Source organism: Arachis hypogaea, chromosome 19 (assembly GCF_003086295.3).
Source record: "Arachis hypogaea cultivar Tifrunner chromosome 19, arahy.Tifrunner.gnm2.J5K5, whole genome shotgun sequence".
In the NCBI taxonomy this organism is placed as follows: Eukaryota; Viridiplantae; Streptophyta; class Magnoliopsida; order Fabales; family Fabaceae; genus Arachis; species Arachis hypogaea.
This window is the reverse complement of record NC_092054.1, coordinates 88569071-88584293: the sequence shown is the minus strand read 5'-3', so window position 1 is coordinate 88584293 and position 15223 is coordinate 88569071. Positions and strand designations below refer to the sequence as shown.

Genomic DNA, 15223 nt, shown 5'->3' with positions numbered 1-15223 from the left:
TGTCTTTATCTTCTCCGTATGCATGTGTGTATGAATAAGCATAGCCTGAATTTTGATTTGTAACATCTTGCTGTGACATTATGATTACCATCTTGAATTGTGTGAGTCAAAGTAATTAAGGAATCATGATCATAAACAAACAAGGTCATTAAAGAAGAATTTAGCATGGGCATTGAAGAACCGAAGATTGATGGTTTAGAAGTTATAGTAAACTCCCGTTGCAAGTATAGTTACTAAACCAAGCAATCAACCTTTTTTACAAAAGTTTTGGTTGTCACAAATAACAAACTCCTTTAAAATTGATAACCGAGTATTCAAACCTCGGGTCGTCTTCTCAAGGAATTGCAGGGAAGTATGTTCTTATTATTGGTTATGAGTCTTGTAAATTAGGGGTTTTAGAAAGTAAGGGAGCAGTATGTTACACAAGAAGAATAAGATAAATAAATAACTATAAAATAAACTCTTGGCAAAATATAAGAACTGGAAGTCCTATCCTTATCAATTGTGATGAGAATTGGATTTTTAATCCCACTTGGTCAGCCTTTACTAAACAAAGGAAAGTTAAGTGGGCTGATTGGCTTGATTCTCAAGTCCTAGTCAACTCCTGTGGAGAGACTAGCTTTAGAGCAATCCTAGTTCAATCAGAATCTGCCAATTTCAACCACTGTTTTATTTGACAGCTCAAGCGTCACCAATTACTTTAACCAAAGCCAAAAGGAAGAAAAATCTAAATTAAATTAAAGACATTTATAAATGAAGCAAAGCAAAATTAAATCTGAAAATACCTCGAATTGCATTCACAAAAGAACTTAAATCTGACATGGACATTCATAAATTAAATTAGGAAAATAAATAAAAAGAACATTGAACCTGGGATTGAGAGTCACTCCTAAAACTAAGAGAAGTCCTAAATCCTAATCCTAAGAGAGAGGAGAGAACCTCTCTCTCTAAAAACTACATCTACTCCTAAAATTGTGAATTATGAGAGCCCCCTTATGAATGGATGCATTCCCCCACTTTATAGCCTCTAATCTGTGTTTTCTGGGCCACAAACTGGGTCAGAAATAGCCCAGAATTTGCTGGTCTCGAATTCAACCACGCTGGATTTCCATCACTGCGACGCAGCCGCATGAATCACACGGTCGCGTCACCTAGCGTCAGGGAAACTATAGCATATTATATATCAAATCGGAGCCCCAGACGTTAGCTTTCCAACGCAACTAGAACCGGGTCGTTTGGACATCTGAAGCTAAAGTTATAGCCGTTTGAGTGCGAAGAGGTCAGGCTGGACAGCTTAGCAATTTCTCCAACTTCTTGTATTCCTTCCACTTTTGCATGCTTCTTTTCCATCCTCCAAGCCATTCCTGCCCTATAATCTCTGAAAGCACTTAACACACATATCAAGGCATCTAATGGTAATAAGAGAGGATTAATAATAAGCAATTATAAGATCAAAGAAGCATGTTTTCAATCATAGCACAAAATCAGGAAGGAAATATAAAACCATGCAAATATTATGAATAAGTGGGTAAAGAGTTGATAAAATCCACTCAATTGAGCACAAGATAAACCATAAAATAGTGGTTTATCAGGCATACAAGTATTGGAAGGCTAGTATGATTAATTGTTGCTCAATCGCATTAGATTTTATTTAATTGAAGTTTTCATCTAGGACATTTTATGAAGTTTTTGAAATCATGAAAACCTTGAAGAAACAATTGCAAATTGAGGCAAGAAAAGCAAAATGGAAAGAATGAGAAAGCTGAAGGCTTTGAGTACCAATGACAATTCAATTGTTAAGTACTTGTGGTGTTTATGTATCAGGCAAAAAAGCTTGAAAACAAAACACTTAGATTCAAGGCTAGCCTCAAGTGCAGAAGCACTCCCTCAAAGCTCAAGGCTCTGAGCATCAATGATTAGAGAGCAAAGAAAAGAAACAAATGCTTGTGGTGCTTATGTATCAAGTGGTAATTCTTGAAAACAAAGCATTTAGAGTCGTAGCTTTGTTATCAACTCATGGGGTAAAGCACCCAAAAGGAGAAGCTAATAAGATAATCAAAAGCTTATTTCAAGGAAGAAATATAAGGAAAAGGTTTCATAAAATGAGCTAGATAGAAGCATCAATGATTTACATTTCTTTTATGATTATAGCATGCATAGAAAACTAGCCAACCATGAATATTAACTTGCTATTCTTCTCACCTTGGTGTGTCAAAATTTACTGCATGATTCTTTTCTTGCTTGGGGACAAGCAAGGTTTAAGTTTGGTGTTGTGATGACATATCATCATGTCATGTTTTTCTATGCTTTTTCATACAAGAAATTGATGATTAGTGCTTAAATATTGAATGCTTTTGTGCTTAATTGGTATATTTCTTTGATCTTTTAATTTTATAAATTTTGAAGGAAATAAGCGGAAAAAGAAGCAAAATAGCACAAAATCACCTCAAAAGAAGAAAAGAAGAATTTTGGGGCACATTTTAGAGTTTAGACACACTTTGGAGCCTTAGGCCACGCTTTTAAAAGTGTGGCCCATGACTAAATCAGAGAAGCATTGCGTTAAGAAGGAGAACACCACATGGCTGGCGTTCATTCCCCAAGTGAGCGCCACGCTCACTAAGTGAGCGTTTTCGATGCCACACTTGGAGGCAAAGATTTTGCCATCTGTGCGCACTAAACAATGCTCACTAACATAACTGGGCGCTAATTGGGAGAGCGCTGGCAAGGAAGAAAGGCGCGCACCGAAGGAGAAAGGGTAGCGCTCAAATAGCTAGCGCAGCGTTCATTAAGAGAGCGCTAAAGAGAACAATTTTATTTAAATTGTAATTTATTTTCAATTTCAATTTCATTTTCATTTTGTAAAGCCTATATAAAGGCATCAATTTCATTTCATTAGGGAGATCTGTAAGGCTGCTAGGCAGTAGTAGGAGTAGGAGTAGGAGTAGGAGTATTATAGAAGGCTCTCTTTGATACACTTTTATTTTTCTGCACTTTCTATATTTCAGTCTTGAATTCAGTTTATGCAAATTTCAATTTCTACAATCCTCAGCTCCAATTTCCTTCTCTGCAATTTTACTTTTCTGTTTACATTGCTCCCAATTCACTTTCCTGCAATTTTCATCTTCTGCAATTATTCTGAATTCTGATTTAAGTTCCTAGCACCCAATTCCCTTTACATTTGCTGCAATCTACATTTCTCGTTCTTTAAAATTATGTCAATTTACTTCCTGTAAATAAGATCTGCTGTAATTTACTTTTCTTGCCCTTTAAGCTTTTGCTGATTTACATTCTGCAATTTACAGTTCTCTGTAATTTACATTCGGTTATCAAATTTTCACTCCACTCAATACTGTTAGCTTGACTAGACTAATCACCTCACTAATGTTGCTCGATCCATCAATCCCTGTGGGATCGACCTCACTCATGTGAGTTATTACTACTTGATGCGACCTGGTACGCTTGCCGGTGAATTTGTGTGGAAACCTAATTTTCACCCATCAACCTTTCGAGATCATGTGCGATGCCTCGAACCACGCCGTAGGTGCCGCGCTAGCACAGCGCGATGGTAAAGATCCTTACACTATAGCCTATGCATCAAAGACCTTAGATTCGGCCTAGTCGAATTACACCACTACCGAAAAAGAGCTCTTAGCTATTGTTTTTGCGCTGGATAAGTTTTGACCCTATTTGCTAGGCTCTAAGGTAGTGGTGTATTCGGACCATGCCGCCATGAAATATTTGCTAAAAAAGAAAGTTTCAAAGCTTAAACTCATTAGGTAGATATTACTCTTGCAAGAATTCGATTTGGAGATCAGAGATAGAAGTGGGATCCAAAATCTGGTAGTGGACCATTTAAGTCGGCTTGAACATTTAGCTTCAGATCCCACTCATATCAATGACTCATTTTCCTTCGATACCTTCGATACCTTGTAGGCAATATCCCAAAGTACCCCTTGGTTCGCCCCGATTGCTAATTACTTAGTCGCCCGCATTTTTCCCCCACAATTTTCAAAGCATCAAAAACATAAATTGAGAAGTGATGCTAAGTATTATATTTGGGATGATCCACATTTGTGAAGGCACGGGCCTGACCAAGTGATTAGAAAATGTGTGCCGGAATCTGAGTTTCAATCTATCCTTCAATTTTGCCACTCATCTGAGAGTGGGGGTCATTTTGTGCCACAAAGAACAGCAAGAAAGGTTTTAGACTGTGGATTCTGGTGGCCTACTTTGTCTAGGGATGCCAACCAATTTTGCAAATCCTATCATTAATGTCAGAAATCTGGAAATACCTCACAGAGAGATGAAATGCCTTAACAATCGATGATTTTTTGTGAGATTTTTTATGTTTGGGGCATAGATTTCATGGGGCCATTCCGAAATTCCAATGGGTTTGTTTATATCCTGTTAGCAGTGGATTACATCTCTAAATGGGTGGAAGCAATTCCTACCCACTGTGATGACGCCAATACCGTTGCTTCATTCTTGAAAAATAACATTATCTGTAGATTTAGGTCACCACGAGTAATCGTGAGCGACCAGGAAACCCATTTTTGCAACAGGAAAATTGAGGCATTGATGAAAAGGTACGGGGTCATCCACAAAGTATCCACAATCTATCATCCTCAGACCAATGGGCAAGCAGAAGTGTCCAACAGGGAGATCAAGATAATCTTAGAGAAAGTGGTTAACCCACAATGAAAGGATTGGAGTTCCAGATTGGGAGATGTACTCTGGGCATACAGGACCACTTACAAAACCCCAATCGAAATGAGTCCCTTTCGTATTGTTTTTGGGAAGCCTTGTCATCTCCCTGTGGAAATTCAACATAGAGCCTATTGGGCGGTGAAGAATTGTAATCCAGATTTAAAGGGGGCAGAAATGGAACGTAAACTTCAATTGGAGGAATTAGAGTGTCTTAGGCTAGAAGCATACGAGAATGCTCAATTTTACAAGGAGAAAGCCAAGACATTCTATGACCAAAATATTAGGAGGAAGAGTTTTAAGATAGGTGATGAAGTGCTTGTGTACGATTCGAGGTTGCGATTGATGCCCAGGAAGTTGAGATCTAGATGGGATGGTCCATTCAAGGTGGTGGATGTCAAGCCTTATGGAGTGGTAGAAGTGATCCATCCTATCAATGGGATCAAGTTTAAAATCAATGGACATAGGGTGAAACTCTATCAAACTCAACCCAAAAATGCCAAGGAGTTGGAGATATTCCTCCTTGGAGAAGTTTCAAGTGACCAATGAAGCCATGCAAAGTCCAACTTAGGACTATAAACCAAAGTGCTTGGTGGGAGACACCTGATGAAAGAATTATTGTATCATTACAAAAATCCCCTTCGACAAGTGTACCGAATCATCGTCAAGTAATAACTCACAAGAGTGAGGTCGAATCCCACTGGGATTAACGGATTAAGCAATCAATAGTCAATTGGTTAACCTAGTTAGACGGTTCATATTGGAGTGAAAATCAAGTAGGAAATGGAAATTGCATAAAAGTAAATGAAAGTAGTAAAGTGCAGAAAACTAAATTGACATAAATGTAAAGTGCAGGAAGTAAATGACAGAAAGTAAAAGAAGAAAAATAAAATGAACATTCGGATCAAGAGATATTGTAATTCTCCGAATCAAGTTCATCCTCGTCTCTTCCTCAATCAATGCATTCATTGATCTTCTTGGAAATCTTAAGTTATTGGATCCCAATGTCTTGGCTCACCAAACTCTCTAAGCATGAACAATTTCCCAATGTCTTGGTTTAATTGTTCATGGAAAAAGGTGAAGCTTGGTCACTGATTATACCACACACATTCATAGATCAAAGTATTGGTAGGATTACATGTCACTATATCCATCCAACCCCCAACCTAATCCAATGTGAGAAAGCATTTCTAGTATGATTTCTTCATTCCTTTGTCAAGGCTCCGAGGAAATCTAATTATGAACAATTTCTCCGTCGAGACAATTGTTCAATTGAATTAAGATCGAAAGCTTTCTAGTAAGACCAAGAGAAAAGACAGAGAAAGCATGATGAAAATTACAATTGATCCATTAAATAACAGTAAAGCTCTCTAACCCAATGAAAAGAGTTAGTTTAGTTTATTGCTCTAAATTTTATAGAGAAGAAATAAAATGCAAAAAATAGAAGAAAAAGAATTAGAATTCAGAAAGGAATGGAAACTTCAAATTCATAAAGAAAATTACAAGTAAAATTAAACTACTGGAAAATAGAAACGGAAAGAAAAGAAAAAGAGGAGTGATGAATGGTGTGTGTTAGGGGATGTGTATGCATGACCCTGGACTCCACTTCAATCCAGAGTGATTTCTCCAATCCAGCTACTGCCTACATATAGGCTTATGGAAAATGAAAGAGAAAATTACAATTGAATTAAAATTCCTAATCTAGATCCTTCTTGTGCCTTGGATGAGTGATAATTGATAGGCTCAGCTTGCCTGCATGATTCAAGGGTGTATTGGGCCTTTAGCGGTGTTGTCTGCATTAAAATTATGCTCTCAGACTCTGTCATCCCTGTTTGAGTCAACGTTGGCATGCAAACGTCTGCTCCAACATTTTTCAATCCACGCGTACGCGTCTCCTACGCGTACGCATGCATGGTTCTTTTTGCCAATAGATGCGTACGCGTGACCCATGCGTACACGTCATATCAAGTTTTTGCCCAGGGTTGTCATCGCGGACGTTGGACCCAGCGTTTGCTCCTCAACGTTACCTCAAACATTGGCCTTCTCATGCGTGCGCGCAGGTGACACGCACGCGTGGCTTGTCATTTTTCACTACTCACGCGCACGCATGGGTTACGCGTACGCGTGGTTTGCCTTTTCTTCATCAAGCACGCGTACGCGTGACGGATGCGTACACGTGGCTGCAAATTTTTCCGGGCTTCTTTTGCGCGCACGTTGGGGTTGACGTTGGATCAGCAACGTTCCTTCCAACGTTGCTTCTTCAATTTTTCCTTACAGCGTTGGTTCATTGCCAAAGTTTATTCAAACTTTGCCATTAACGTTGGCTCCCCAACTTTGCTTTTCTTTGCTTCTCTGCTTCCATTTAGCCTGTCATCAAACAAACAAGTGCATCAAAATAACATATAGGATAATCTTTACTCTACTAAGTTTGCTTAATAATGTTCAAAATCAAAACTTCACTTAGCGTGATCTAATCCATCATATTTACCCTGTATATTAACAAAAATTCACCCGTGCTTGAGATTTTCTTAATGCAGAGGTTATTCATACTTTTGCTCTATCAATAAAATTTATGAAAATTAGAACAAAATTTAGTGAAAAAGCATAAAAAAATAGGCAATGATGCCATGGCATCACAACACCAAACTTAAATCTTGCTTGTCCCAAGCAAGGAGAGAATCATGCAATAAGGTCTGACAAACCAAGGTGAGAGGAGTTGCAGTGTAACATTCATGGTTAGCTAGTTTTTTTATACATGCAGCAATTACAAAAGAAATCGGATGATTGATGCTTCCCACTTTATGAAATCCTTTCTCTATGTTTCTTCCTTGAAACAAGCTTTTCATTCTTTTTATAGCTTCTTGTGTGCTTTGCAACATTTGTTGAAAGCTACGACTCTAAATGCTTTGTTTTCAAGTATTACCACTTGATACATAAGCACCACAAGCATTTAATTAGAGGACTCTTTTTAGCTCATGTTATTTCTTCTCTTTTTGGATTCTCTAATCATTGATGCTCAGAGCCTTGAACTTTAAGGGTGTGCTTTTGCACTTGAGCCTAACCTTGACTCTAAGTGTTTGGTTTTCAAGCTTTTTTCTTGATACATAAACACCACAAGTACTTAACAAATGAATTGCCATTGGTACTCAAAGCCTTCAGCTTTCTCATTTTTTTCCTTCTTTTATTTTTTTCTTGCCTTAATTGCAATTGCTTCTTCAAGGTTTTCATGATTTCATAAGAATGTCATAAAATGTCCTCAATGAAAACTTCAATCAAATAAATTCCAATGTAATTGTGCAACAAAACAATCATGCTAGCTTCCCAATACTTATATACTCATGCTAACTTCCTCTTTAATGACCTTGTTTGTTTATGATCATGAAACAAAATTGCTTTAGACTCACAAAATTCAAGATGGCAGTCATGATGTTATGCAGCATATTACAATTCACAATTCAAACTATGCTTATTCACAAGGAGCAATCACACATACATACAAAGAAAGTAGAAGACAATCATGTAATTGAAAATACTAGAAATAAATAAGAGGAAAAAAGAACTTTACCACCTTGTAGTTCATCTTCATTGTTGTTGTCTTTCACCTCCTATTCTTCCCCTTCCCACACCATTTTAAGATGATTGCTTATCCTCTAGCAACAATTAAAATAGTGGTGATGAGGTTCATGATGGGTCATGAATGTCTTAAACACTGAAATATGAGTAATGTATGTGGTTAAGCAAGTAGAAATTAAAGGTAACACTGTAGGCCTAAGAAGCAAAAGCATTATGATTAAACAAACAAGTGATGTTGCTGGATACATTGCATAAAAATATAAGTGGCACACCAAACTTAGTGTGACACTTTCTCTTAGAATTGATGCAAGTATCCAAAAAAATAAAAAAAAATGGGTTGTTGCGGGGCAACACCAAACTTAGAATGTAACCATATATGCCAATTTTATTTGAAAGAAAGCTAAATAAAAGAAATTGCTCTATGTGTTAATAACACAACCACCAAATGCTAGAGGTGTCACAAACAGGGGCTTCTTGGTGAGGCATTAACACAAACAGTCAAAGAGCATAAAAGACGAAAGTAAGTAAATGAACAGAAAGAAAGTGTCTAATCTAGGTAACCAACCAACCGGTAGTTTGTTAATCACGATTAATCCCTGGCAACGGCGCCATAAACTTGATTCGCGGAATTTTGCCTCTCAACAAATTTCTTTCGGCAAGTGCACCGGATTGTGGTCAAGTAAAAACTCACAAAAGAGTGAGGTCGAATCCCACAGGGATTGGTAGATCGATCAATTAAAATTGGTGAATTATACTAGTTGAGCGAAATCAAAATTAAAATTGGGATTGCTGAATGTAAAATGGCGGGAGACTTAAATTGCGAGAAATTAAAGGAACAGAAAATTAAATTGCAGGGAATTAAAGTGACAGAATCTTAAATTGCTGGAAATTAAATGGGATCAGGGAATTAAGCATGAAATTAATGATGCAGAAAGTAAAATTGAATGGGTAGATCAGAGATGGGGAATTCATTGGGTTTTAGGAGATATTGAATTCTCCGAATCAAATCATTTTCACCTCTTCCTCAATCAATGCATTCATTGACATTGCTTGGCAATCTTAGGTGATTGGATCCCAATGTCTTGGCTCACGAATCTATCTAAGCATGAACAAATGCCCAATGTCTTGATTTAATTGCTCATGAGAAGAGTTGAAGTTCGGTCACTGACTATACGACACAAATTCATAGATCAAAGTGTTGGTAGGATTACATGTCACTATATCCATCCAAACCCCAATCTAATCCAATGTGAGAAAGCAATTCTAGCATGAACTCTTCATTCCTCTCTCAAGGCTCCGAAGAATTCCAATTATGGATAGCTTCTCTCTCAAGACAACTATACAATTGAATTAAGACCAAAAGCTTTCTAACAAAAATCAAGAGAAAAGAAAGAAGAAGAAGATGAAAACTACTATTGATCCATTGAATTACAATAGAGCTCCCTAACCCAATGAAAAGGGGTTTAGTTATTCATAGCTCTCGAAATGGAAATTGGAATTAAAAGATACATTCTAAAATTAACTAACAGAGAATGAAAAATACAATAAAAGTGCCCAGGAAAGTAAAAGCTCAAAAAAAGGTAAAAAGGTCCTCTCTAACTTAAATTCTAAGCTATTTATACACTTTCTTCCATTGATCTTCAAGCTCTGAATTGGGCTTTTGGCCTTGATGGAATTGGGTTGAAAATGGCTCCAATTGGTTGCCCCTGGTGTTTGAGAAGAGATCTGTGTAAAATTCGAATCCTGATGCTTCACGTTTGAGTCAACGTTTGAGGGCCAACGTTGACTGAAACACCATTTAGAACAAAACCAGGCAAACCAGAAAGCTTGCTGTCATTGGCGTTTGACTCAACGTTGGACGGCCAACGTCAGGCATTAACCCACGCGTACGCGTACCTTGCGCTTCCGCACAAAAGGGTTAAAAATGCTCATCCGCGCGTACGCGTGCTTCACGCGTGCGGGTGGATGCAAGATTTTCATTTTGCAATTTTAAAACAAAGCAGGGGATTTTGGCTTCAGCGTTGGACCTCCAATGTTCCTTCCAACTTTGGCGTTTTCATGCATACACGTACTCCACGCTTACGCGTGCATTGTTTTTTTTCATCCACGAGTACGCGTGCTGTACGCTTAAGCGTGCATCGTCTTTTTTTCCATCCGCAGTGACGCGTAAGCGTCGATTCAAAATTTTTAATTCTGAATTCTAGGCTGAGCATCGTGGATCTTAGAGGCTAGCGTTTGAGGTAACGTTGGACCTCCAACATTCGATTTTGACGCGTAAGCGTGACCCGCGCGTATGCGTGGATGGTCAATTTTTGCAATTCAACGCGTGCGCGTGATGCACGCTTGCGTGCGGATATCAAATTTTGCTACTCAAAAATCTTTTAGCCCCAGAATTGATCATTTTCTCACAACGTTCGGGTTAACGTTGGACCCCCAACGCCACCTCCAACGTGAGCATTAGCCATGTTTACAGAGAATTGCTCTGTTTCTCTTCCAACGTTTGAGGCAACGTTGGTTGTCTAACTTGGCCACCAACGTTGCTTCCTCTTCATCCTTTCCATGCTCCTTCTTCAACCGTCCTCCATGCCTTCCTTCACGTATCATCAACCAATAAATGCATCAAAGTGTTGCTAAAGTCATGAGAATTCTTATCGTTCTTAGCATACAAGTGATCATAGCACAAATCCTCATGAAATTGCATCAAATTACTCATGGTTGAATGAATCTAGGCATACATGAATTTCTATCCAATTTGCTTACTTATAGCTCAAGAAAGTACATAAAACCTATTAAAAACAAGGAAAAAGGATAGTGAAACTAGCCTAAGATGCCCTGATATCACAACACCAAACTTAAATCTTGCTTGTCCCTAAGAAAGTACTGAATTATTAAGAAGATAGCATGAAACATAAGGAGGTGTTCATATCAGCAAGTCCTTATTATCAGTCAATGGGGTTTTATGCAGAAAATGCAACAACTTACTTCTTATTGATCTTTAGATATAGAGTGTCTCCTTCAAGCATCAATTAACATACTGCTATGACCTTTTATTATTCACTTATCCTTGGTAGTTGCTTTTCTTCATTTTCTTTTCCTGTAAGCTTAAGCTCAGTGTCATGTGTTATAGCAGTTTCTTAGCTTATTTCTACTCAACACATTTTCCACTACAGATACTTGGCTCACAATTCTTCTTAAGACATTGATGCCCAGCACCTCTTTGGGTTACTAAATGTCTTGTAACTAGGTTGCTCTTGATAATAGACTTTCGGTTGATAATCCCGGGTTAGTTAACCCAAGTTACCAAGTGTTAAAGCACTCCATAGAACCTAATCATCCAAGCAGATCCTAGTACAAAGGCATCACAGGCATATGTCCTAAGGTCCAAGCTATTGGTGTCTAGCCTTATTCTTTGCTTTCCTTTGTTTTTTTGCTACCACTTTTCGCTTTTCTTTTCTTTCTTTCTATTTGTTTTTATTTTCTCCAATAAATTTTTTATTTGCTAAGATTCATAGACAGTAAGCTAATTTACACTAAAGGGGAACAATCTATCCTTTTATTCATTATAAGTGAGCTACTACACAATCAAACATACATACCACCACTTACTCTTATTTCTATTCTTGCTAAAAAGGAACTACTCCACTTCTTGTTCAAACATTTCTTTTATTGAATTGAAAATACTTAGGGGAAAAGACAAGCATTTAACAAGTGAAAGTGAAAGCACACACATCTAGGCTAGCCTACTTATTGCAAAGATTAAACATAACAGGATGCAAAACAACTAAAACTAAAAGTTACTATTAAAATGGGCACATTCAGACTTCCAATTTAGAGCATTTCAAAGCTGATGGAATTAAGTAACAATACAACCTCTTGGTGGCGTCTTCTTTTTGCTCTCAGCTGATGGTGTGTAGTCCTCCCAAGATATTTATTGAATTCCTGCAAGTTATTGGAAGTTGCTTGTTCCCCAAGCACTTGAGAGATTGTTAGCATGCATGTATGTTTGTAAGCTTTTGAACTTAGATTGGTGTGTGAACACCAAACTTAGCCTCTTGCCTTATGCAGAAATTTGAATCTTATGCAGAAAACATCAAGCACTTTTATTTAAGAAAGTAACTATGAACCATAAAATAACTATGAACTAGATAACTAACTAAAAACTAGAAAACAAACAACTCTTAAGTGATTTCTCTGATTGTTTGGAGCTGATAATTATTTATGCTGAGGGTGAAATGTGTTCTTAATGAACTTCATGGTGGAACACCAAACTTAGAATTACACATTCACTCTTAAAGTTTTTTGGTGTACAACACCAAACTTAGCTCCTAGCAATGCAGAGAAATCTCTTTACTCTCTTATTGACACGCTTATGAAAAGAGAATTACCTTTGGTTGGGTTGCCTCCCAACAAGTGCTCTTTTATCGTCAATAGCTTGTCGGTCAACTTTCTGTCAGGGTAGATTGTAGTGCTTGAGATCCTCTTCTCTCACTATGAAACTGTCCCCATTTGATTCCTTGACAATTTCCAAATGCTCCAGGGAAAGAACCTTTATGATTGTGAACACTTGAGGTAACTGAGATGGAATGGTTGGAAGATGGGGTGGGGTTTGTGGATGGTGGATTGATATTACCTTGTCTCCAGGGGAAAAATCTTCTGTAGGAATCTTCTTATTTCTCCATCCCCTTGGCAGTTTCTTCACAAATCTTTTCTCTTCTTCCAGTGGTGCTCCAGTGATTGTTGTTATGTTAGGTAGTTCCTTGTTAGCTGCTCTTCTCAACTCTTGTGGCTTCAGCTCTTCCTTGAACTCCATTGGTTGCTTTTTCTCTTGAGCTTCTTGTTTATCCATCAAGGTAAGTTTCAGATGCTGGCCCTGTGGTTCATTGCTGTTCTCCTTCAAGGGACTCTCAATGTATTCTTCCTTTAATTCCTTGTTCTCTTGCTCAGATTCATGCACGAGCTTGAAGGCCTGGAAAGTGAGTTGCTCATCATGTATTCTCAGTATCAACTCTCCTTGTTCTACATCAATGAGTGCTCGACTAGTAGCTAGAAATGGTCTCCCCAGAATAATGGGATGGAGGTAACTTTCCTCCATGTCCAAAACAACAAAGTCTGTGGGGAGGAAGTAGTTTCCCACTTTCACCAACACATTTTCCACTATTCCTTCGGCCTACTTCTGAGTTTTATCAGCCAATTGTATGATTACATCCGTGGATCTCAGCTCATTGATTTGCAATTTCTTCATAAGAGACAGAGGCATTACATTTATGCTAGCTCTTAGATCACAAAATCCTCTGTCAATTTTTGTTTCTCCTATGGTACAGGGAATATGAAAGCTCCCTGGATCTTTTTTCTTCAGAAGTATGTCCTTTTGAATGATAGCACTACATTCCTTGTTCATCACCACTGTTTGGCCACCTTTCAGGTTGCTCTTCTTGGCTAGTAGCTCCTTCATCCACTTGATACAAGTAGGCATCTGTTTGAAGATTTTGAGGTATGGAATGTTGACACTGAGAGATGCAAACATGTCTAGGAATCTTGAATATGACCTTTCTTTTTCATCTCCTTTGAGTCTCTGAGGAAATGGTGCCTTTGGCACATAAGGTTTCAGAGTTTCCTTCCTTATTGAGTCTTTTCTTTGTACAGATCCAATTCCTTGTTCCTTTTCTTCCATGTTGCTCTGGGGGTTTCCTTGGCTGTGCTCTGTTGGCTTAGTGGTATCTTCTTCTAGGATTTTTTCATTTGCAAGAGTAACTGCCTTACACACTTCCCATCTCACCTTCTTCATTTTCCCTCTTGGATTTTCTCCGTGTCACTTGGGAAACTATCAGTGGACTTCAGAATTTGCTGTGAAAGATGTCCTACTTGAGATTCGAGATTCTTAATAACCTCTCCTCGGCATTTTATACTCCCTCTTACTTTTTCTTTGAATTTCTTTATGTCCTCAAATTCCTTGCCAAGGTTTGCAAGCATAGCTTCCATCCTGGCCATTCTGTTATCATCATGTGGTGATGGTTGGTGAAAATTGGGGTGTTGAGAGTGGTTGTTGTGGCTTTAGTATGGTGGATGTGAATAGGTGTTTTGTGTGGTCTGGTATGGTTTTTGGTTGGAGTTTCGGTGAGTGGAGTTGTTGTACTAGGTAGGATTGTAAAGTCTGTGATCTTGGCCTTGGTTTTGTTTGTTCCCCCACCCAAGGTTTGGGTGGTTTCTCCAACCAAAGTTATAGGTTTTGGAGTAAGGATCATTGGTTTGCCTGGATAAATTTCCAAGGTAATTATCTTCCTCTCAGTTAACTCCTTCTTTTGTCTCCAACTCTTCTTGGGGTGATAGTTGAGTGTGGATAGCTGCAGCCTGATTCTTTTCCATTTGTTTGGTCAATTCAGCCAGTTGCTTGGTGATCATCTTGTTCTGGGTCAGAATTGCATCCACATGGTTCAATTCCAAGACTCCCCTGTTGTTGCTCCTATCTGAGGTATAAAAATACTCATTGTCGGCCATTGTCTCTATCACATCAGTAGCTTCTTCAATGGTCTTCTTCTTGTTAAGGGAACCTCCAGATGAGTGGTCTACAGCCTTTTTTGATTCATGATTCAGCCATTCATAGAAGATATGAATTTGTACCCACTCATTAAACATGTCAAGGGGCATTTCCTTCTCAAATTCTTGAATCTCTCCCAGGCTTCATAAATGATCTCACAATCCAGCTGTTTGAATGTTTGCACTTCAGTTCTCAGCCTATTTACTTTTTGTGGAGGGTAGAACCTTGTCAAGAATTTGTTCATTACATCTTCCCAAGTTATCAGGCTTTCCTTTGGGAATGATTCCAACCATTTTGATGCTTTGTCCCTCAAAGAAAATGGAAACAGTAACAATCTATAGGTGTCAAGATGAACACCATTAGACTTAACCGTGTCACATATCCTTCGAAATTTAGTGAGGTGCTCATTAG

General features: G+C 38.2%; 1 protein-coding gene and 1 non-coding gene across 2 annotated transcripts; both read left to right on the top strand.

Moving 5' to 3' along the window:
* The first annotated feature begins 4770 nt into the window (after positions 1 to 4770).
* On the top strand, positions 4771 to 5253 carry LOC112778506 (uncharacterized). Its single transcript, XM_025822815.1, has one exon. It carries the CDS (start codon positions 4771 to 4773, stop codon positions 5251 to 5253), a length of 483 nt encoding a protein of 160 aa, XP_025678600.1.
* A 9655-nt stretch (positions 5254 to 14908) lies between these two features.
* On the top strand, positions 14909 to 15011 carry LOC112781371 (small nucleolar RNA R71). The gene has a single exon (XR_003192151.1). It is a non-coding gene; the product is annotated as a small nucleolar RNA R71 (small nucleolar RNA).
* Positions 15012 to 15223: the final 212 nt, after the last annotated feature.